Below are 23636 nucleotides of genomic sequence, written 5' to 3' on the forward strand. Positions count from 1 at the left end.
TCTGTGTTCTGTGTCTGTGATGTGTGTCTGTGTCTGTGATGTGTGTGTTTACTCTCTGCACGGCTTCCTCTTCCTGTAATGACATCACTTCCCTGCAAAACCGCAGACAGGCGATGTACATTACCGGAGGTAAACTGCGAAATACCGCAGGGAATAACGCAGGAAAACGCAATGAATCGCACAGAATTTGCTGCCTGCGTTATTCCCTGCGGGATTTCACGATTAACATTGGAGTCAATGTAGTGAAATCCCGCAGCGACGTGCGGAAAAGAATTGACATGCAATTGTTTTTGCTGCGGGAATCCCGCAGCAAAACATGCAGCTGTCAAATTCCGCCTAGTGCGCACAGGATTTTTTTTGCCCATAGGTTTTGCTGGTGATTCACTGCAGAGATGTTATGAACATTTTCTGCAGCGAAACATGCAGCAAAACCGCAGAAAATCCGCGGCAAAATCCGGTAAGTGCGCACATAGCCTAACACTCCGTGAACTTTGACACATTGTTTCATGTTACCAAAAATCTTAAATATAAAGTAGCAAGTATTTGTTTTGTGTAAAGGATATGATACATGGTTTTCTAAAGATTTTAAAAAAACAAAACTGAAAATTGTGACGTACATTTGGATTCAGCCCCCTATAGTCGATACGAAAAAATAAAATCCTGAGTGGCCAATTGCCTCCAGAAGTCACCTAGATAGTAAATTAAGTTCACCTGTAATTTATTCTCAGTATAACTACAGCTGCTCTGTGAAGGCCTCAGAGGTTTGTCCAAGAAAAATGGGGATCAAACAGCATCATGAAAACTAAGGCCCCTTTCACACATCAGTTTTTTGCTGTCACTCACAATAAGTTGAATTTTTCTCATCGACTTGTATTAGCGACGGATGGCCTCACGTTTCATCCGCAGTTCGATGGATCCATCAAAAATTGTTTGCCCGGCCAATAGAGACAACGTTCAAAGTAACGTTTTTTGTGTACGTTGAAAAATCAGACTGCGACATTTGGTAGAATGGAAGCCTATGGATGCAGGATCCGTTGTAATCAGTTAAATGACAGAATTCGGCGACAGATTCCAATTTTTTTAACTAAGCATGCTTTAATTATTACTTAGCCCCCAGCTAGTTGGATTCGTCTAAAAAGGGATCCGTCGCATCAGTTTTGCCACAATCTGTGACGGATCTGTTGGTCCGTCGAGAAAACAAATTGTGACTGACGGCAAAAAACTAATATGTGAAAGGGGCCTAAGGAACAAACCAGACAGGTCAGGGATAAAGTTGTGAGAAGAGTAAAGCAGGGTTAGGTTATAAAAAGTAGCCAAAACCCTAAATATCTCACGGAGCGGTTGAATTAATTACCCAAAAATGGAAGGAGTATAGAAAAATCTGAAACCTAATAAGGCATAGCCGTTCACCAAACCTGATATCCCAAGCAAGGAGAGCACTAATTAGAGAAGTAGCCAAGGGGCCCATGGTCTCTGTGGAGGAGCTGCAGAGATGCACAACTAGAGCGAGGGACTCTGTCCACAGGAAAACTATTAGTTGTATACTCCATAAATATGGTCTTTATGGAGGAGTGACAAGAACAAAGAACATTTAAAGAAAGCCATAAGTCCTGTTGGCAATTTGCAAATAGCCATGTAAGGAACACAGCTAGTCCTTTACACTTCACGAACACTTGCTACTTAGTGTTGGTATAACATATAAAATTCCAATAAAATACATTTAAATTTGTGAGTGCAATGTGAAAAAAATGTGGAAAAGTTCACAGGGTGAGGGTGTGACTATTTTTCAAGGCACTGTATTTAGATACATAGGAGATGCAGTAAGGAAAATAGGTATTTAATACACAGTTGATTTTGCAGGATTTTTCACTTTCAAAAAAATGGAGAGGTCTGTAATTATTATTATAGGTACACTTCTACTGTGACAGACAGAATCCCACCCCTCCAAAAATAAAATGAAAATCACATTGTATGATTTCTAAATAATTAATTTGCATTTTATTGCAACAACCAACCAGCAAGAATTCTGCCTCTCACAGGCCTTTTTCTTTAAGAAGCTCCTACCTGCACTCATTACCTGTAATAATAATTGCACCTGTTTGATCTCATTACTTATACAAAAGACACCTTTCCACACACTCAGACTCCAACCTCTTTACCATGACCAAAGAGATGATTAAGGACACCAGTGACAAAACTGTAGACCTGCACAAGACTGGGATGGGCTACAGGACAATAGGCAAGCAGCTTGGTGAGAAGGCAGCAACTCTTGGCGTAATGATTAGAAAATGGAAAAAACACAAGATGACAGTCAATCTTACTTGGTGTGGGGTTCTATGCTCCAGATCTCACCTCATGGGGCAAGGATGATTCTGAGAAAGGTCAGGAATCAGCTCCGAACTACAAGGGAGAACATGGTCAATGACCTGAAGAGAGCTGGGACCACAGTCTCAAAGATTACCTTTAGTAACACACTACACCATCATGGATTCATATCCTGAAGGGCACGCCAGGTCCCCCTGCTCACGGCAGCACATGGCCAGGCCTATTTGAAGCTTGCAAATGACCATCTGGATGATCCAGAAGAGGCATGGGAGAAGGTCATGTGATCAGATGAGACCACTAAAGAACTTTTTAGTATCAACTCCACTCGCCATGTTTGGAGGACAGAGAAGGATGAGTAAAACACCAAGAACACCGTACCATCCAGTAAGCATAGGGGTGGAAACATCATACTTTTGGGGTGCTTTTCTGCAAAGGGGACAGGACGACTGCACTGTATTGAAGGGCGGATGGATGGAATAAAGTATCTCAAGATTTTGGCTAATAACCTTCAATCCTCAGTAGGAGCATGGAAGATGGGTCATGTCTGGGTCTTTCAGCATAACAATGACCCGAAACACACAACCAGGACAACTAAGGAATGGCTCAGTAAGAAGCATTTCAATGGCCTGGAGTGGCCTAGCCAGTTTCCAGACCTGAACCCACTAGAAAATCTTTGGATGGAGCTGAAACTCAATGATTCCCAGTGACAGTCCCGAAACCTGAGGATCTGTATGTAGGATTGGGCCAAAATCCCTGCTGCAGTGTGTGCAAACCTTGTGAAGAACTACAGGAAACGTCTGACCTCTGTAATTGCAAACAAAGGTTTCTACCAAATATTAAGTTCTCTTTTTCTATTCTATCAAATACTTATTTCATGCAATAAAATGCAAATTAATGATTTAATAATCATACAATGTGATTTTCTGGATTTTTGGGGGGATTCTGTCTTTCACAGTTGAAATGTTCCTATGATAAAAATGACAGACGTCTCTATTCTTTGTAGGTGAGGAAACTTACAAAATTGTCAGTGTGTCACATACTCATTTTCTCTACTGTAGATATGTAATAGACCGATAGACAGGGAGATAAATGATAGGCAGACAATTTGTTCCATTGAGCAGAATCATAATATCACATATGGGTGAATAAAGAACCACTTTCTATTTTTCAATATGCTTACAACTACTACCTCATACTTATTTTTGGATACAGTCCTTAGCCAAAGTCCTTTATAGATGCGTACATGGCTAGATGGATGGATATGTTGCGCTGGAGCCGGTTGTGCTCGATCTGCCAGGTCAGTGTCCTTATCTGTAGACTCTTCTCCTATTGCTAATTTTCATTGCGTCTGTTATTGATAGGTCCCACTATACCGGCCAATTCCTCACGGGACTTGCACTGCAGACTTTGTCAGGGGTAATGAAATGACTGGTCTGGGCATTACCGGAGCTATTCCTGTTCCAGTGGATGATCCATAGACAATAGATAGATGGGATTGAGTGGAGACAAGTGTATTACTGGGATTTGTATTTAAGGTTCGTCCGCCATAGGTCAGCTAATAGAGTTTCACTGGCAGAATTTATGGTCATTGCAAGTGGGAGAAAAAAAATTACGCTAAGAAAATCGCTTTGTGATATATTTCACTATATTCCATACTCCGCCTATAAATTATATTCTAGTCTCCGCTGGACTGAAGAGTGCACTAAGAAAAGAGCAAAGAGGTCGGGGAATGTAGGATTAACGGGATGAAAGATTAAGCTGAGAAACTATATTTTATAACAAATCTTCTTTTGTGGGTAATTATATATACACACACACATTATATAAACAGTGTGTATATTATTTCATATATATTATACTGTGTATAATATATATATATATAAACACACACACACACACACACACACACACACACACACACACACACACACACACACACACACAGAGTATATCACAACAGTGAGTACACCCCTCACCCCTTGATTCTAAATATTTTATTATATCTTTTCATGGAACAAGACTTGATATTTAACATTTTGATATAATGTACAGTGTGCAGCTTATATGACAGTGTACATTTGGTGCCCTCTCAACTCAACACAATCATTAATGTCTAAATCACTGTCAACAAACGTGAGTACACCTCTAAAGGAAAATAGCCTAAAGCCACCTTTACACACTGCAACATCGCAAACGACATCGCTGTAACGTCACCGATTTTGTGACGTAATAGCGACCTCCCCAGCGACATTGCAGTGTGTGACACAGATCAGCGACCTGGCCCCTGCTGTGAAGTTGCTGATCGCTACAAATCGTTCACGACCATTCTTTGGTCCTTTGTTTCCCGCTGTGCAGCAAAGTCTCAGTGTGTAAAGGGGACTTTACAGCGACTTCGTTAGCAATTTGCCTTTCAAAAAGCTGCTTTACCTGCAACACACATCCGTTTAAAACGTGCGTGTTTGGTCCGTTTCCGTACATACCGGAGATACGACCAAACGTGCACATATGTTTTTTTATGTTTAAAGGCACACGTGCGTGTTATTTGATCTTCCGAGAAATGTCCATGTGTGATGCAAAATGTTGTTACTACATGTCGGAAGACAGAGTAGTGGGATGAGAATGAACTCGGGAGAACTCTGTCTGTGTGCCGTGTACTGATTAGCGGTCACCTGTGAAGGATTCACTGGTGACCACTAATCCCCCGAGTGACTGAAGTGTCCCCCCCTCTCTCATACTCACCGATCACCGGCGCTGCACGGCGTTCACACTGCTCCGGCGGCTTTTTCTAATTTGAAAAAGCCGGCCGCTCATTAAACAATCTCGTATTCCCTGCTTTCCCCGCCCACCGGCGCCTATGATTGGTTGCAGTGAAACACGCCCCCACGCTGAGTGACAGCTGTCTCACTGCACCCAATCACAGCAGCCGGTGGGCGTGTTACTATGGAGTATAGAAATAAATAAATAATTTTAAAAAACGGCGTGCGGTTCTCCCCAAATTTAATACCAGCCAGATAAAGCCATACGGCTGAAGGCTGGTATTCTCAGGATGGGGAGCTCCACATTATGGGGATCCCCCCAGCCTAACAATATCAGTCAGCAGCCGCCCAGAATGGCCGCATACATTATATGCGACAGTTCTGGGACTGTACCCGGCTCTTGCCGATTTGCCCTGGTGCGTTGGCAAATCGGGGTAATAAGGAGTTATTGGCAGCCCATAGCTGCCAATAAGTCCTAGATTAATCATGGCAGGCGTCTCCCCGAGATTCCTTCCATGATTAATCTGTAAATTACAGTAAATAAACAGACACAACTGAAAAATCCTTTATTAGAAATAAAAAACACAAACACATTCCCTGGTTCACCACTTTAATCAGCCCCAAAAATCCCTCCATGTCCGGCGGAATCCAGGATGGTCCAGCGTCGCTTCCAGCTCTGCTGCATGAAGGTGACCGGAGCAGCAGAAGAAACCGCCGCTCCTGTCACCTCCACGCAGCAAATGAAGAGAGCCGCGTGATCGGCTGAGCTGTCACTGAGGTTACCTGGATCCAGCGGTGGATGCAGCGGTGGCCGCGGGTAACCTCAGTGACAGCTCAGCTGATCGCGCTACTCACCGCCGCTCCGGTCAGCTCCACGCAACAACTGAGGTTAGTATCGCGATTAGCCATTTTCCCTCTCCGGTGTCATGTGACTCATTAATGTTACAAGGTCTCAGGAGGGAATGTGGAGTAGGTGTGTTACATTTGGTGTTATCGCTCACACACACTCTCTTATACTGGTCACTGGAAGTTCAGCATGGCTCCTCATAGTAAATAACTCTCTGAGCATCTGAAATAAGAATTGTTCCTCTACATAAAGCTGGCCTAAGGTATAAGAAGATTGTCAACACCCTGACACTGAGCTGCAGCACGGTGGCCAAGACCATCAGCGGTTTAACAACACAGGTCCCACTCAGAACAGGCCTCACTATGGCCAACCAAAAAAGTTGATGTCAGCATTATATCCAATGGTTGTCGTTTCAAAACAACTGTATGAGTGCTACCAGCATTGCAGGACGGGTTACAGGGGTGGGGGGGTCCACCTGTCAGTGGTCAGACCAAACGCCAAACTTTCCAGCAAATCAGTCTGCATGGCTGTTGTCCAAGCAAGAAGAACTCTGCTAAAGATGATGCACGAGAAAGCCCACAGTTTGCTGAAGACAAGCAGAAAAAGGGCATTAATACTGGAACCATGTCCTGTGGTCTGATGAGAGCAAAATAAACTTATTTGGTTCATATGGTGAAAAGTGTGTGTGGCACTACAAGGTGAAGAGTATAAAGACAAGTGTGTCCTGCCTACAGTCAAGCATGGTGGTAGCAAAGTCATGGTTTTGGGACTGCATGAGTACAGCCAGCTATGAGGAGCTACAGATCATTAAGGGAACCATGAATGCCAAAATGTACTGTGTCACAAAACAGTATTCCAACATGATAATGGCTCCAAGCGCACTGCCTTGCTAAAGAAACTGAGGGTAAAGGTGGTGGTCTGGCCAAGCGTCTCCAGAGCTAAATCCTAAGCAGCATCTGTGGGGCCTCCTCAAACAGAAGGTGGAAGAGCGCAAGGTCTCTAACATCCACCAGCTCCATGATAGCGTCATGCAGGATGTAAGAGGATCCACTGGCTCCTGTGATGCGCTAGTGACCTCCATGCCAAAGAGCGCTAAGGCCATGCTTGAAATTATGGTGACCACACAAAATATTGACACTTAAAATTAAATAAAATTTGGCTATTTTCATTTGGGGTATACTAACTTATGTTGCCAGCAATTTTGACAATATTGGCTGTGTTGAGTTATTTAGAGGGCACCAAATTTACCCTGTTATACAAGCCGCACACCGACTACTGTACATTGTATCACAGAGTCATATCTTCAGTGTGGTCCCAAGAGAAGATATAGTAAAGTGTTTACAAAAATGTAAGGGGTGCACTCACTTATGTGGTACATATACATTATATATATACACATTACATTATATATATATATATATATATATATACACACACACACACACCGTATTTTTCACTTTATAAGACGCACCCCCAAATTTGGTGAAGAAATAGAGAATTTTTTAATAAATGGGGTCCGTCTTATAATGCCAGTGACCGTCTAACAAATAATATAGGGTATATGTCCCTCATAGCCCCCTCATCCTAAAATTAGCCCCCTTAATGTGGATATGGCCACCTTATATTGAACACGTCCCCAGTGATGCCACATTTCCCCTATGCTGGCACACAGGCCCCCTATTGCTGCACACGGCCCCTTGTGGCAGGCACACAGGCCCACTGTGGCAGGCACACAGGCCCACTGTGGTAGGCACACAGGCCCACTGTGGCAGGCACACAGGCCCACTGTGGCAGGCACACATCACCCTCTGTTAGATATCGCTCCCATGTTGCTGCTTTTAGTAAAATAAACTCTTTCCTTACCTTCTGCAGCACTGTCTTGTCTCGTGTCCCCCTCCTCGGGGTTGAGCTCCTCCTGTCCCCTGCAATCCCTACTTCATGGTTCTAGTGTCGGTCATGAGATCTCTGCGTGCCTGATCAGAGCGGCAGGAGGGAGACCGGGCAGACACGCTGGAGGAGGTGAGTAAAGAGTTTATTATTTTACTATGGGCAGCAGCATGGGGGCCATATCTAACACAGGGGGAGGGGGCAAGTGCGATCAAAGGTAAGCACAGGCAGATGTAATATGCCCCGCTGCCCCAGCCTATCAGCGCGATGCAGTTTCAGCACCACAGTGATGGTCAGCGGCTGTGCATATTATATGAGCAGGAGATCTAACGTTGCCGCCCGCAGCTTCACCTGCCCCCACCAGCCCCCAGCACCGCTTCAGAGCTGCCCGCACCTCCACTGGACTCTGTGTATGTGTGTATATATATATATATATATATATATATATATATATATATATATATATATATATATATACACCCCCCTCCCGTATATTCGGACTATAAGATGCACCCCCTACTTTCCCCCAAATGCGTCTTATAAAGCGAAAAATACGGTGTGTGTGTGTGTGTGTGTGTGTGTGTGTTATATATATATATATATATATATATATATATATATATATATATATATAAAGAAAACGTCAACGGAACGGCTCGTTAAAAAAATAACTCAGAAAATAATAATAAAAAAATTATATGTATATATATATATATATATATATATATATATATATATATATATATTTATTTTTTTTTTTATTTTATTTATTATTATTATTTTCTCAGTTCTTTTTTTAAAGAGCCATTCCTCCCCTAGATTATTTGAGAAAGGTTCAAGCCATGACCCAAAACCACACAATATTTGGCAATTAACAGTAATCTTTTTTTACTCTTTCCAATTGGTGTCCTGCCTCCAATAAGGATAGATAGAGGGATAGATAGAGGGATAGATAGAGGGATAGATAGAGGGATAGATAGAGGGATAGATAGAGGGATAGATAGAGGGATAGATAGAGGGATAGATAGAGGGATAGATAGAGGGATAGATAGAGGGATAGGATAGATATAGATAGATAGACATTATCTATTGTCCGCTTTTTGCTCTTCTTTATCACTTCTTGTAGTATATACAACCATTGTTATTTTTCGGATATGACATGGTGTGAATTTTATCCCAGTTTATTCCTCTCTGATGAATTTTTTGGATGATTCTTTTGATATTTGTAAGAACCTGTGCTGGTATTTCTGCCCGATATTTGTCATCGTCCACAGATGACATTACTTATTTGCATATTTGCATATATTAGTGAGTGGGAGCCGCCATATGGAAGCCACTGACAGGAGAAAGCACAAAGTACATTTCAAGAGGCTATCAAGAAGTGTCACCTAATATCGTCTGCACAAAGTACGTAATGTAAGATGAGTCTGGACGGATTTCTAAACAGGTACACTCATTTTATAAATTTGCTGGTATGTCGCCAGGATCCTTATGATTAGTGGGGTCTGACCTCTGGGACCACCACTGGTCCTGAGAGTAAGGAGGCTGCAGAGCTGATGCAGAGCTATGGTAGTCTTTACCTGCACCGGCTACCATGCCATGCACTGTGCAGGTGCACAGTGGCCAGGTGCAGGTGCACAGGCCACATGTAATGAAAAAAACAGATCAGTGCGGCTGTGCAGGGAAACAGTGACAAAATCATACTGCTGAATCTGGATTGGTAGTGGTCTCATGGTGAAAAACCCTACTAATGAATGGAGAACACAAATCATCAAGATCCACTGCTGGCAGCTCCCCATGCAATTGACAACAAACCATATCCCAGATATGTTCGATGGGAGACAAGTCCGGAGACGCTGTAATCCACAGTAGAACGTTTGGGCCACATAGGCTGCTCAAAGTAACATGAGTAACATACAGTCTGGCCTTGTCGTGTTGAAAAACGGCTCCTGGGACACTTTAAAAAATACCAAGGGTTCGGCTATTTTTCCTAACTATGTAGAGGCCTGATTTTTAAAAAAATGGCAGTATAATGAATTTAAAGGGGTGGTTCACTCCTCTGCAGTAGTGGCCACAGCCCTGTAAAACTGATAGGGAATGCTTTTTTGAAATACCTTGTTCAACCAATTCTGTCTGTGAGCGGCGCTATTGTGTTTTGCTCATCCCCATGAAGTGACCCCCCCCGGGCTGCGTGACCTCTGAGATCCGGTGAGGTTATGTCAACTTTCAGTTGACCCGACATCACCAGGGCCGGCCCCAGTCTCACTGAGTGACTGGGCTGTGGGTGGCGTTTCACCGCTCATCACAGCGAGGCGTCACAGCGCAGCATCTCGATCGCGTGCACTCCTTCACTGCAGAGCACCGCGAACAGGAGCGATGCTGGGCTGTGACGAGCAGTGAAACACCGCCCACAGCCCATTCATTCAGGGAGACTGGGACCCGCTTTGGTGATGTCAGGTCAACTGGAAGTTGACCTGACATCACTGGATCTCAGAGGTCACAGAGATCTGGGGGTTCATTTCATGGGGATGAGCGGACCGCAATAGCGTCACTCACATGCAGAATTGGTTGAACAAGGTATTTAGAAAAAGCCTTCCCTATCAATTCTTTACAGACTATGGATTCCTTTAACAATGATTTTTACATGTGCTATTGGTTAGCCATAGTTAATAAAATTACACTAAGTCTGCAATTTAATTTTTTTTTCAGTCACTTTTAAACTCTATAAACACTATGCAGCCTGGTGGAAGATTCAGAATTTTCTTTTCTGGGAGTGTCTCTCTCAGGAATACAGGCTGGATGTGAACTCTGTGTATATACAAGGTGATGTTGTCTTTATTATCTTTTATATCAGCAAAGCTTCTAACCTGCAATATTTTTAGTTTTCATATTCCTTATTTCTTATATACAGCCTATTGTCTCCACCCTCCCAGAGACTGTACATACTTTCTCCCCTATGTACTCTATGGTGACCTGTGTAAAAGCAGTGGCTCACTGCTACTTTAGCATTTAGAAGTGAGCAGAGAGCCAACAGAACTAGAAGCTGTGATGGATTTATATCAGTTCTGCAGATCATTCAGCTAGATAAAAGAAAACTTACAGACATACTGCGGCTGAAAATGAGACACTTTGTTAGGCCTCTTCCACACGTCCGTGAAAATCACACACGTTTTTCACGGACGTGTCAAAGGTGCGTATTGCCCTCCATGTGCCGTGTTTATGGCACACGTGTGTTCTTTCTGCTCACCTGTCCCTGGCATTGCTATCCGTGGTTCTGATCTACGGTCTCCAGTCCTACCCGAGTCCCCGCTGCTGCTGCATCCGGCCCGCAGTGGAGTGAATATGCGATGAGCATAATAAGCGGGGTCGGAAGCAAGTGCCAGCAGCAACAGATTCCAGGGCTGGAGAAGGGGAGTATATAAATTCCTTTTAATTCAGAGACATGTGTGTTTTCTCCGGTGCGTGTCACACGGATCACATCCGTGCGGTCCGTGTGACACCTGTGTTGCCGGAGAAAAATGGACATGTCTACATGTGGAGCACATGGGCACACATATGCTCCACATGGACACATGGGCACACGTATGCTCCACATGGACACACGGTCCATGACAAAACATGGACATGAGCACAGACCCATTGATTTTAATGGGTCTACATGTGCCCGTGTCTCTGGCACGTGAGGAAACGGACCAAACACATACTGGAGACACGGATGTGTGAAGGAGGCCTTAATGCAATGGACAATAGGAAGCAAATGAACAATAAAATAAAAATTCTGTGAGAAGGTGTATAAAGTTTTATGCTATGATAAAAAAAAAAATCCCAGAAGCACAAAAAAACAAATACAAAATATTGAGTAGTAAAGAGACAAATGCAGTCTTATTTCACGGCAAATAATGAATTTTTCGAGTTTAACCTAAATATTCGGTGATGTGATGAGAATAAGCTTTTTAATTAGATATAACTTATGTTGTGAGCTTTTCTCGCGGATCACCTGAGCGGTGGAACGGAGCAGAAGCAGACCTTCATGAGAGCTTACCCTGTAGAGAGGATGGCACTTGTCCTTGAAGCATGGTGCCAAATGGGCATAGATCTGCAGGCTGTAGTAATAAGCCGCCAGCTGGAGCGTCAGAGCCGAATGCGATTGCTTTTCAAAGCATTTGTTGGCATCGAGCACCTATGAAAAAATGAGTGAGATAGAATTGACTTGGCTAAAGAAAACACACGACGAGCCTCTGATTTACAGCCTCGGACGATGGAGCGGCGGCAATGCTCCGTGCAGCCGATGGGTTACAACAGAGACTGCGGCTCGGCTAATTAATGCCTCTTTTACATAATCTTTAAATAATTACGCTGCTTATCAATTTCACTTAGGGACGTGATTTCACATCACAGTAAAGGGATAAAGCGGCGAACCAAGTGCCACGCGGCCAAACAGGCACAGCATGATGCATCACCAGGACAGAGTATAAAATGTCTCGCACTATGTCCGGCGTCCTATAGTGCTGTGCAAAAGTTTTATATCGGCTTGGAAAAAAATAGTGATAAGTAAGAATGTTTAAAGGAAACAAAAAGTATTGATAGTTTATTTTTTATCATTTTATAAAATGCAAAGTGAATGAATAAAAGGGAATCTAAATCAAATCAATGTGTGGTGTGACCGCTCCTTGCCTACAATACAGCATCGATTCTTCTAGGTACACTCACACTAAGTTAGGGAATTTGTAGAACTAGTAAGGTGTATAAGTAACAGATCATCACGGGACTCACGCAATTCATGCTGACTTCGCATAATAATAATAATAAAGTTTATTTATATAGCGCCAACATATTCCGCAGCGCTTTACAATGAGGTGGGGGCTTATATAGACAAAAACAAAACAAAATAGTACAGTGGAATCTCGCTTAACGAGTAACCCAGTTAGCGAGTATTTTGCCTAACGAGCAAAGCTTGCTGTAAATTTGTAACTCGGTTTACGAGAAAGCTTTGCTGTACGAGCAAAATCCTCACCGCACACACTTCCGGTTCCATACATCCACCGCGCTCTGACCCGCTCTTGTAGTCCACACAAACACACACAAGCCCGCACAAAACACACAAAAAAACACGCACGCACACACATACAGTATTATGCTCACCTTACCTTCCGTTCCATCGCCGGCCTCATGGTTCTTGTAGTTCGCCGGTACATCACGACGAGGGAGGAATCCTCGCGGTGAACTACAAGAACCATGACGCCGGTGATGGAATGGAAAGTAAGGTGAGCATAATGTGTGTACCTTCCGTTCCATCGTCGGCCTCCTGGGTCCTGTAGTTCGCCGGTATAGGATGTGTATCGGCATTCGGCAAGCACCGTGACGAGGCAGGAATTTCTGCTGTCAGCCACTACTCAAAAGGCAGTGCGCTGGCCAATCAGAGGCAAGCAGCTACTGCCTTTGACGTCAGCGCTCTGGCAGCGGAAGGTCCTCCCTCATCGTGATGGTTACCCGGTACACATCAAGTACCAGAGAACATCAAGTCCCAGGAGACCGGCGATGGAACGGAAGGTAAGGTGAGCATAATGTGTGTGTGCGTGCTTGTGCGTGTTTGTGCATGTGTGGAATGACAGAATAGGGGACCAGAATGGGACATGTAACAAGTTGTGGAACAAATTGTCTGCATTGCAATGATTTCCTATGGGAAATCTTGCTTTGCTGAACGAGTAACGTGGTTAACAAGCACACTCCGAGAACGGATTGTTCTCGTTAACCAAGGTTCCACTGTACATAATTCAACAGCTACAGTAGGAATGAGGGCCCTGCTTGAAAGCTTACAATCTATGGGGAAAGAGGGGGACACAAAAGTTGAAGCACACTTGTGGCCAGCAATCGTTATGCTAGTTTATTGGTTACATATAAAGATGAATAATCTGGTCTTTAGACAGTAAACTTTTAGGTGCCCTTATGCGCTATTGGTTGTATGTAGGATGTGAGGACAGAAATAGGAGAGAGAAGGTTACGAGTAGCATTTAGAAGGTGGGACGGGGGAGAGTTAGGTTAGTAAGTTATTATGATAAGCTTGTCTGAAGAGATGTGTTTTTAATGTGCGCTTAAAAACTTAGGAGCTGGATATTAGTCACATTCTTTGGGGTAATGCATTCCAGAAAACTGGCGCGGCATGAGAAAAGTCTTGGAGACGGAGGTGTGAGGTTCGTATTATGGAGGATGTTAGTCTAAGATCATTTGCGGAACGAAGGGATCAGGTAGGATGATAGACAGAGATGAGGGATGAGATATATGGTGGTGCAGAGCTGTGGAGAGCTTTGTGGGTGAGGGATAGGAGTTTGTATTGTATTCTGTAGCTGATAGGTAGCCAGTGTAGTGACTGGCACAAGGTGGAGGCATCGGTGAAGTGGCTAGACAGGAATATGACCCTGGCTGCTGCATTCAAGATGGATTGGAGAGGGGAGAGTTTGGTCCGAGGGAGACCAATCAATAAAGAGTTGCAGTAATCCAGGTGGGAATGAATAAGATCAACAGTAAGGGTTTTTGCAGTTTCGAAAGTAAGAAATGGTCGGATTCTGGAGATGTTTTTGAGATGCAGGTGACATGTGCGAGTGAGTGATTGTATATGGGGAATGAAGGAGAGTTCTGAGTCAAATATGACCCCAAGACAGCGAGCATGCTGCTTGGGAGTAATGATGAAATCATCGAAGGTAATTGAGATGTCGGGTGTAGGTTGGTTGGTAGAGTGAGGAAACACAAAAAACTTAGCTTAACATAAAATGATGAAACACATCTACATACATATGTCAGAATAAGCTCTTTTTGCCGTTTACCCGTTTTATTACTGGCTCCTAACCAACTGATTTCTATAAATGTATCTGAACTTCCGTAATTAAACCAGTCTTATTACCTACCCAGATCCGTGGTCATCTCTGATCTGTGTGGACGAATAGCATGCATGCAACTGACAAATGACTCATGATTTGGAATGCAGACTGGTTTAAGACGTGGATGCATAACTTATATTGCATCCCCTCAAATTATGCCCCCTTTATCAACATCAGAGGTCATACACCATGGTGAGGCTGAGTACAGAAAGAAGGCACAGGGTAGTTATACTGCATCAGCAAGGTCTCTATCAGACTGGAATTTCAAGATGTGATGTCAAAGGGAACCTGTCAGGTACAATATGTACCCAGAACCATGATCAGTTCTGGGTGTGTATGCTAATCCCTGCCTAACCGTCTTTGTATCTAGTAGCATAGATAAAGAGATCTTTAGAAAAAGTATTTGTAAAGATCCCATATGATATGCTAATGAGTCCAGGGACTAGTCGCAAGGGTGTTCATTCCTGCATGCAATCCGCCCTCTTAGCATGTTACTATGCCCACAAGGGTGTGCTAACATGCTATTCAAAGCCTATTGCCCAGCATCATCACCATCGGTGATGCACGTACCTGTCCATTGCTGCAGCCTCAGACACCGGCAATGCGCATGATCAGGTCACCGCACTTCCATTCACGTGCACTACGAAGTCGATTACAAGCGTCCCGGCTTCAGAGAGGTCTAGTGCACATGACGGGATGTGCCGGGGACATCTGATCATGCGCAGTACCTGGCGACTGAAGCTGCAGCAGCGGACAGGTATGTACGTCAGCGTTGGTGATGACGCTGGGCAGTGGGCTTTGAATAGCATGTCAGCACACCCTTGTAGGTCTGAACTTTTGTTTTTCTTTGGGAGAGTGAGGGGGGGGGGATCATATTTTTAAGAACTTAGCCGGTGGAGGCAAGTAAGGAGATGTTCCTCGCTCCTGCGGCTTCATCCACAGCGATGTGTGCTGTCGCAGGAACGAGGAACAACATCGTACCTGTCACTGCAGCGAAATTATGAAAATGACCGACACTACACAGATCACCGATTTTCAACGCTTTTGCGATCGTTTATCGGTGCATCTAGACTTTACACGTTGCGACAACGTTACTGGCGCCGGATGTGCGTCACTTTCGATTTGACACCGACGACATGGCAGTAGCGATGTCGCAACGTGCAAAGTACCCCTAAGACTCTACACCAATAGCGCAGGCGCACCAGGGAAATTAGGGGGTAAGAAAAATAAATGGAGACATACCTGGGGGAGAGCGAGAAGATACGCAACAGACAACGTGATGTCATTCGGCAAAGTGTCGCTCGCCAGCTGCAGCAGAACTGGAAAAGAAGAGGGGAAAGACACGGGAACGATGGTAAATAGATGAACGGGAGATTTCGTTCCATGGCGCACTCAATAATGATTTGCGTAATTTAAATGAAATGCTCGTTGGTATGATTCACGGCACAGATCGCGGGCGCCGGGGCTGTAATACTGCCTTACGTTAATTGTTAGGCAAAATATTTCACATTGCAGCTAAACAGGAGAAAACAGATGCTGCGGCAGATTGTAGGCACACATCCGCACACAATTCAGTGGGATAATCAGCGGGTCATAAAATAAAATCAACTCCTGGAACAACGTCGAGGGCTGCTCTGGAAGAAAAAGTGCAGGGTCGGCGCGATTCAAGCAAATGAGCCAATAATCCTTTACTGCTCCCATTTTCTTTAATAATTATGGCCATTGTATATGAGGCAAAAAAGGTTATTCCGGTCTCGGACTAGTCACACAACGAAAATGGTTTATTCAGCCTTCAAAAGGACAATCCAGGTTTCCTGACATGTCTTTTTTGTTCCCCTACGAATCAGTATCAAAGGATCCTTTCTTACCTCTGTTATTCCTAATAAACTGATAATAAGCTTTACCATTCCACACAGAGTTAATCATATACAGTATTATTAAACAAATCTCATAGACCTGATGAGACTGGAGCTTTTACTTTGATGATGCATGTAAGGCCAACAGTATTATTTTGAGATTAAAATTAATATTTTAGCAGTCCAGCTAAGAAGTGAGAGAGGAGAGCTCATGAGTCCCAGTTTATTCAGTCCCTGCCCATCCACCCAGCCTGACCGACAGCTACAGCTTATACCAAGCAGTGTGAGATCTCTGCAGGGAGGAGGGACACTGAGGAGTTGTCAGGCTAAATGGGCAGAGATTGTATTTTAACTTTCAAAAAGGATTATAGTCAATCTTATATTAATTGCCAAAGTACATTAGTCTCACCAGGTCTAAGAGGTTTATTTTATAATGCATGCAGTTTGTATCGTGAAATCTGGTGAGAAATTATTCTTAAAAGCTAAAGTGGCCATAATAAATGTAAAAAAAAAGGAAACGTACTTACTATATCTTCCAGACTGGCAGCATTGCACCAATGTCAGCATGGTCACCTCCCGGAAGTCATGTGATTGGATTCAGCCAATTTAATCAGACTGGATGTCTGCACCACCGGGAGAGACCGCGCTCATTTTGAAGGAGAGGCACTGATGCAGGAGGTGAAGATATGTTTTCTTTTAATTTTACTATGACCACTAAAGTTTTAAGAAGGGGTTGTCTCATAGTTGACAACTCAGCTTGACAGTTTATCACCAAAGGCCATGCTGCATCTCACACTATACAAACAATGGAAAGAGACAAGGGGCCATACACCATATATTTCCACCCAAGGCCCCTCCTAAACATACAAACTCATCTCAGCATATAAGTGTAATCAATAGGAAATGGGGAAAAAAATGCTGTCCGATACCTCTGAAAGTGGCTTATAGGGGTTGTCCAGGTTTGGCACTACAGTCTGTAATCACTGTCACTCTGTGTGACTGTAGACTTTTGAATCCTCACATAGCACACACAGTGTGTGTTGTTAGGATTCTCCGGTGTCGGCAATGAGCCCACATGATTATGTGACTAGAAGTATGTGATATACATACTATCAATCACATTCCGACTAGTCGTGTACGGCCTCAAGGTTGTGCACGTCTAGTTGGAATGTGGCCCAAAATATGCATTTCACATACCTGAGGTCACATAACCTCCTGCCAGAGAATCCTGAAAGTGCACATTCTGCATATTATAAGGATTCACAAATCTGCATTCACAGAATGACTACAGACTTTCATGACAAATATGGAAAACCCCTTTAACTTGTGTTAAATAGGATGGGCATACTGAAATCTAGGAGTGTGATCCTTGTTTCCCAAAGGAACAGAAAAAACTTACCGAAAAGATCACCTACGAAACAATTTTCCTACCAACGAGCAAAGGAGAAAAGCCATTTATACCCTCCTCAAGTCTACAGTCATGGCCAAAAGTTTTGAGAATGACACCAAAATGATATTTTCACATGATCTGTTGCCCTCTGGTTTTTAATTGTGTTTGTCTGATGTTTACATCACATACATAAATATAATTGCAATCATATTATGAGTACCAAAAGGTTCTATTGACAGTTAAAATGAGTTAATGCAGCAAGTCAATATTTGCAGTGTTGACCCTTCTTCAGGACCTCTGCAATTCTCCCTGGCATGCTCTCAATCAATTTCTGGACCAAATCCTGACTGATAGCTGTCCATTCTTGCATAAGCAATGCTTGCATTTTTCCAGAATTTGTTGGTTTTTGTTTGTCCACCCATCTCTTGATGATTGCCCACAAGTTCTCAATGGGATTAAGATCTGGGGAGTTTCCAGGCCATGGACCCAAAATCTCTATGTTTTGTTCCATGAGCCATTTAGTGATCACCTTTGCTTTATGGCAAGGTGCTCCATCATGCTAGAAAAGGCATTGTTGGGCGCCAAACTGCTCTTGGACAGTTGGGAGAAGTTGCTCTTGGAGGACATTCTGGTACCATTCTTTATTCATGGCTGTGTTTTTAGGCAAGACTGTGAGTGAGCCGATTCCCTTGGCTGAGAAGCAACCCCACACATGAATGGTTTCAGGATGCTTAACAGTTAGCATGAGACAAGACTGGTGGCAGCGCTCACCTCTTCTTCTCCTAATAAGATGTTTTCCAGATGTCCCAAACAATCGAAAAGGGGATTCATCTGAGAAAATGACTTTACCCCAGTCCTCAGCAGTCCACTCCCTGTACCTTTTGCAGAATATCAGTCGGTCACTGATGTTTTTTCTGGATAAAAGTGGCTTCTTTGCTGCCCTCCTTGAAACCAGGCCTTGCTCAAGCAGTCTCCGCCTCACAGTGCGTGCAGAAGCACTCACACCAGCCTGCTGCCATTGCTGAGCTAGCTCGGCACTGCTGGTAGTCCGATCCCGCAGCTGAAACAGTTTTAAGATACGGTCCTGGCGTTTGCTGGTCCTTCTTGGGTGCCCTGGAGCCTTTTTGGCAACAATGGAAGCTCTCTCCTTGAAGTTCTTGATGATGCGATAGATTGTTGACTGAGGTACAATCTTTGTAGCTGCGATACTCTTCCCTGTTAGGCCATTTTTGTGCAGAGCAACGATGGCTGCACGTGTTTCTTTAGAGATAACCGTGGTTAACTGAAGAGAAACAATGATACCAAGCACCAGCCTCCTTTTAAAGTGTCCAGTGGTGTCATTCTTACTTAATCATGACTGATTGATCGCCAGCCCTGTCCTCATCAACACCCACACCTGTGTTAATGGAACAATCACTAAAACAATGTTAGCTGCTCCTTTTAAGGCAGGAATGCAATGATGCTGAAATGTGTTTTGGGGGTTGAAGTTAATTTTCTTAGCCAATATTGACTTTGCAAGTAATTGCTGTTAAGCTGATCACTCTTTATGACATTCTGGAATATATGCAAATTGCCATTAGAAAAACTTAAGCAGTAGACTTTGTAAAAATTAATATTTGTAGCATTCTCAAAACTTTTGGCCATGACTGTACACTCCTCCATCAGTTGCTAATTTCTTTTGCAATGTTCCAGCCTCCACCTATTTCTAATAGCAGTGCTTTGCATGCTCTGTTTCTGGGACCCCGTAGAGTCCCCCTTTATGACCCGCACTTATTAAGCACTAATTATATGGCACTGTGCACCAATAGAATACCTCTATGCTGCTATCATTCCGCCTATAGATAAAATGCAGTTCTAATTGCATTGTAAATTCGATACATTGTGATCTAGGTGATAAGATTTGGAAAAGCATCAAGTGGCTTCCTGGCTCCGCGGAGTTTACCGAACTGATCATCTTGTGAAGAATTAAGCTTTAATGATTAATACTGCTCAGTAATATGCCCCTGGCTGTGTCATCTCTCACGCACGCAGCGCTCCTGTCATTATTACGTCTATTGTTCTCATCCCAACAGCTGAGATCTGAAGGTGACATTACAAAAACAGCTTCCGCCAAGATAAATTGCTCTAATTGCTTTACAATTTTGATAGAACATAAAAAATGGCAACAAAAAAGTTGTTATTGGTTTAATAATCTTCATTTTATTAACTTCCTTTTTCTTTTCATTTATAAAAGAGAAAACACCCAGAGAGATTTGTCGGGAAGGTTTTATCCAGAAGATTACAATTATCTCTCATTATTCAGATACCGTGCGAGGAGGGAATTCACACAGCGCAGGTAAGAACGATCGGAGAGGAGTGTAAAGGAGTCAAAATCGGATCGTTTTGGTTGGTTAAAAGTTTATTTTTTGCCATAAATAGAAGAACTGTGCGTTGCGTTGAGAGCTTTGTGGTATGGGTTTTGCATTGTCGACCAGCTGCATAAAGGCTTAAGATCATCAAGCACAATGTCAAGCATCGGAAGAAGTGATGTACGGCACGTAGTGCATTGGACTCAATGTTCTGACTGACGGGTTTGGGTTTAGCGTACGACTGGAGAACGTTTTATATTGAAATGCATCATTCTGAAAGGATGATATAGTATTGGGGGCTGGGCCTTTATTTCAAAGGAAGGGTAATGTTGCAAAAACATAAAAAGACATTTCACTCACTTCATTTGTTGTTTTCAACTTTTTGGGAACAGTTTTGGGGAAGATTCTTTCCTGTTCCACAAGGACTGTGTCCCTGAGTACATGGCGAAGACCATTAAGGCTAGTTTCACACTTGCGTTGAACGGCATCCGTTGCTATCCACCTCCTTGAGGAATTACGGTAACCGTTGCAGGAAACAGTTTGATTCCTCATAGACTTTTATTAGCTACGGATAGCAACGAATGGCCTTGCGTTGCATCCGTTAGCCGGCCCTGCGTTGCATTCGCCTGGCGGATGGAACGCTGCATGTAGCGTTTTTCTGCGCTTGGCGGAGTGTCAAAAAACGCAACCTGCAGGATTCCGTCAGCGTCTGTTGTTTTTATAATGGACGCCTATGGTGGCGGATTCTGTAAATGCAACCATCTTTACACAACTGCGTGTGCCCAGATGTGTAAAGTAAAAAAAAACAACAAAAAACTATAACGGATTGCGTTATTTTGTACGATCCATTGCATCAGTTGTGCCACTATATGCAACGGATGCCGTTCAACGCAAGTCTGAAAGTAGCCTAATACAAATATTGGGGTCATCAGGTTAGTAAGGAGGATCTGGAATGACCTGCAGAGAAACAGACAACAACCAGATCCAAAATCTTTGGGATCAATTTGGAAGGCAAACAGTGAGGCAGAACGTGGTCCCCAACATTAGAGTCTAACGTTTTGTTTGTTTTTGACAAAATCTTTTTAAAGCCACTACAAAGTGGAGGCTTCAAAAACCCTATAGAGGTTCAAATCCATATTAAACACACATATTTGGCACGTCCATCACGTTCATATTAAACAGATGATCAGGAGGCCATTTAGCATGTTCTTGGCTCTAGCATATATACCCCTATATACAGTATATGATAAATTACAAGTGTCAACTTCTCTCCTCTTTTTCTTCACAGATTAAACATTATTTCAGGTGACTTTTTAGAATAAGCGGTCCTGTGTGTACATGAGGAATACTACTATTTTGCACCCTTATAATTTGCATTTTTCACTGATTTTCTTCTCTACAAGCTATAGGCCTGGCTTTCAGTTATCACTGAGCTAGTGCCTGGAGACTAGCTGCGATGATGCCTTCCATACACATAGCCATGAGGGATTCCTGCTTTCTGTATTTATGTAGCACATGCTCAAAAGCAGCAACATCACTTAGGAGTTCTGCAGACTCTGAATTTCAGTTGCCTCTGAGCTAGTGCATGGAGAGTATCTGCTCTGATATCTCCCATACAGGCAAACATCAGGGATTCATGCTGACTCTATGTTGTACATATTCAGAAGCAAGCAGCATGGAGGATCTCTTCGAGCTTTCTCGGACTTTCAGTTGTCTCTGAGCTAGTGCATGGAAAATAGCTGCTCTGACGTCTTCCATAAACAGAGACATGAGGGATTCCTGCTTTTTCTCTATGGAGCACTTGTTCAGAAGCATCACCATCATAGACAACATAATATACAAGTACTGAGTAATGTATCTGTGAATGCAGCAATGGAGGGAGAATCAGTTTCTACAAAGCAACAGCCTCCTGTCTGTGTGTTATCGCTCACATTGCTCCTTCTTCCTTCTAAATTTCCCTCACCATAAATTTCATTGTATAGTTGTAATCTGATCCCACAGTGAGAGGGAAATTAATCTTGTGCAGATGATCTGTAGTGCTCACGGCCAATGTAGGGGCAGCGTGCAGGGTTAGTGGACCCCCTGGATCACAGGGAGGACCCGGGCTTAACTAGGCGCCTACCGCGAGGTGGACGCCAGGTACCACTCCCAGAGCAGTGACCCAGACTCTGTCAGCTGAACCCCAGGACAGGAGATGGACTCCGGTATAGACACAGGTGCAGGCTGGTACATGTGGACTGGCTGGGGCAGGCGGGTATGGACAGGTATGTTGGGCACGGCAAGGAAAGATAGGTTTTGGAAGGCAGGTACAGATGATTGACACACGGATAACAGGACAGGAGCTTAAGACCTGACAACTAATGAGCTAGCAACTGAAGACTGACTAACTAAAGGCATTGCGTAGGCACCTTCCATAATGGGAGGGTGCCTCAAATACATAGTGCCTCTCAGCCATAGACTGAAAGGCATTTTCAGGAAATACCAACCGGCTGTTTAAGAGGAGAGCTGATGTGCACACACGTCCCCTAAGAACACCCCTGGGAGTCCTGGGCTTCGTGCACAGGTCCTGGGAGGGGAAAGAGGCAGCAGCACAAGAGGGTGACCGGGGAGGTGTGGAAAAGGACGAGACCTGGTAGGAGCATTGAGTAAGATGGTGTACTTTCAGGAACGCCGGCGCTACATGATCAACCTTTTTTCAGAGTAAATTATAAATTTAGAAGGAACGAGGAGAAAGTGAACTGGCTCATAAGTGGAGACAAAAAGAAAACATATTTCTCTTAAAAGATATATTGGGCTATGTTTACATGTTGCTTTTTACAGCTTTCTTTCAGGTAACACCTGCTCTTTTGGCAGTAAAAAAAACTGCTTACAATAAGCTGGTTTTGCTGCTTTTTTTGGTGCAGATCATGTGTGTAATTTGTCTACCAAACATGTTTCATAAAGTTCGTGTTAGGGTACTTTCCCACTTGCGTTGTTTTCCTTCCGTTACAATCCGCCTTTTTGGAAAACAGCGGAATCCGTTAACGGATTCCGCTGTTTCCCATAGACTTGTATGGATGACTGATTGTACCAAAAGGACCTGCGTTGCTTCCGCTGGGCGACGCTCCGTTGCTTCCGCCCAGCGGGAGGAACGCAGCATGTAACGTTGTTTTGAGCAGCGGAATTCTCTGGATTTCACTGCGCATGCTCTTTTTTTTTTTTAAATCACAAACTTTATTTTGGCTCGCGGTGGCCGAACGTTCAGCTGAGCGCCCAGCCATCGGCAAGTGACAGCGCTCAGCTGATCACCCGGCGGCCGGCAAGTGACAGCGCTCAGCTGATCACCCGGCGGCCGGCTGCAGGGAGCGATCAG

The 23636-nt window shown here is 43.7% G+C and overlaps 1 protein-coding gene across 1 annotated transcript in view; it reads right to left on the bottom strand.

Moving 5' to 3' along the window:
* The window catches only part of NBAS (NBAS subunit of NRZ tethering complex), a 1027824-nt gene that overhangs the window by 389851 nt on the left and 614337 nt on the right, over window positions 1–23636 (bottom strand). Inside the window, 2 exon segments of the mRNA XM_075341124.1 lie at window positions 11858–11995; window positions 15933–16009. Of these exon segments, the coding sequence (XP_075197239.1) occupies window positions 11858–11995; window positions 15933–16009 (215 nt within the window).

Source organism: Anomaloglossus baeobatrachus, chromosome 3 (assembly GCF_048569485.1).
Source record: "Anomaloglossus baeobatrachus isolate aAnoBae1 chromosome 3, aAnoBae1.hap1, whole genome shotgun sequence".
Taxonomy (NCBI): Eukaryota; Metazoa; Chordata; class Amphibia; order Anura; family Aromobatidae; genus Anomaloglossus; species Anomaloglossus baeobatrachus.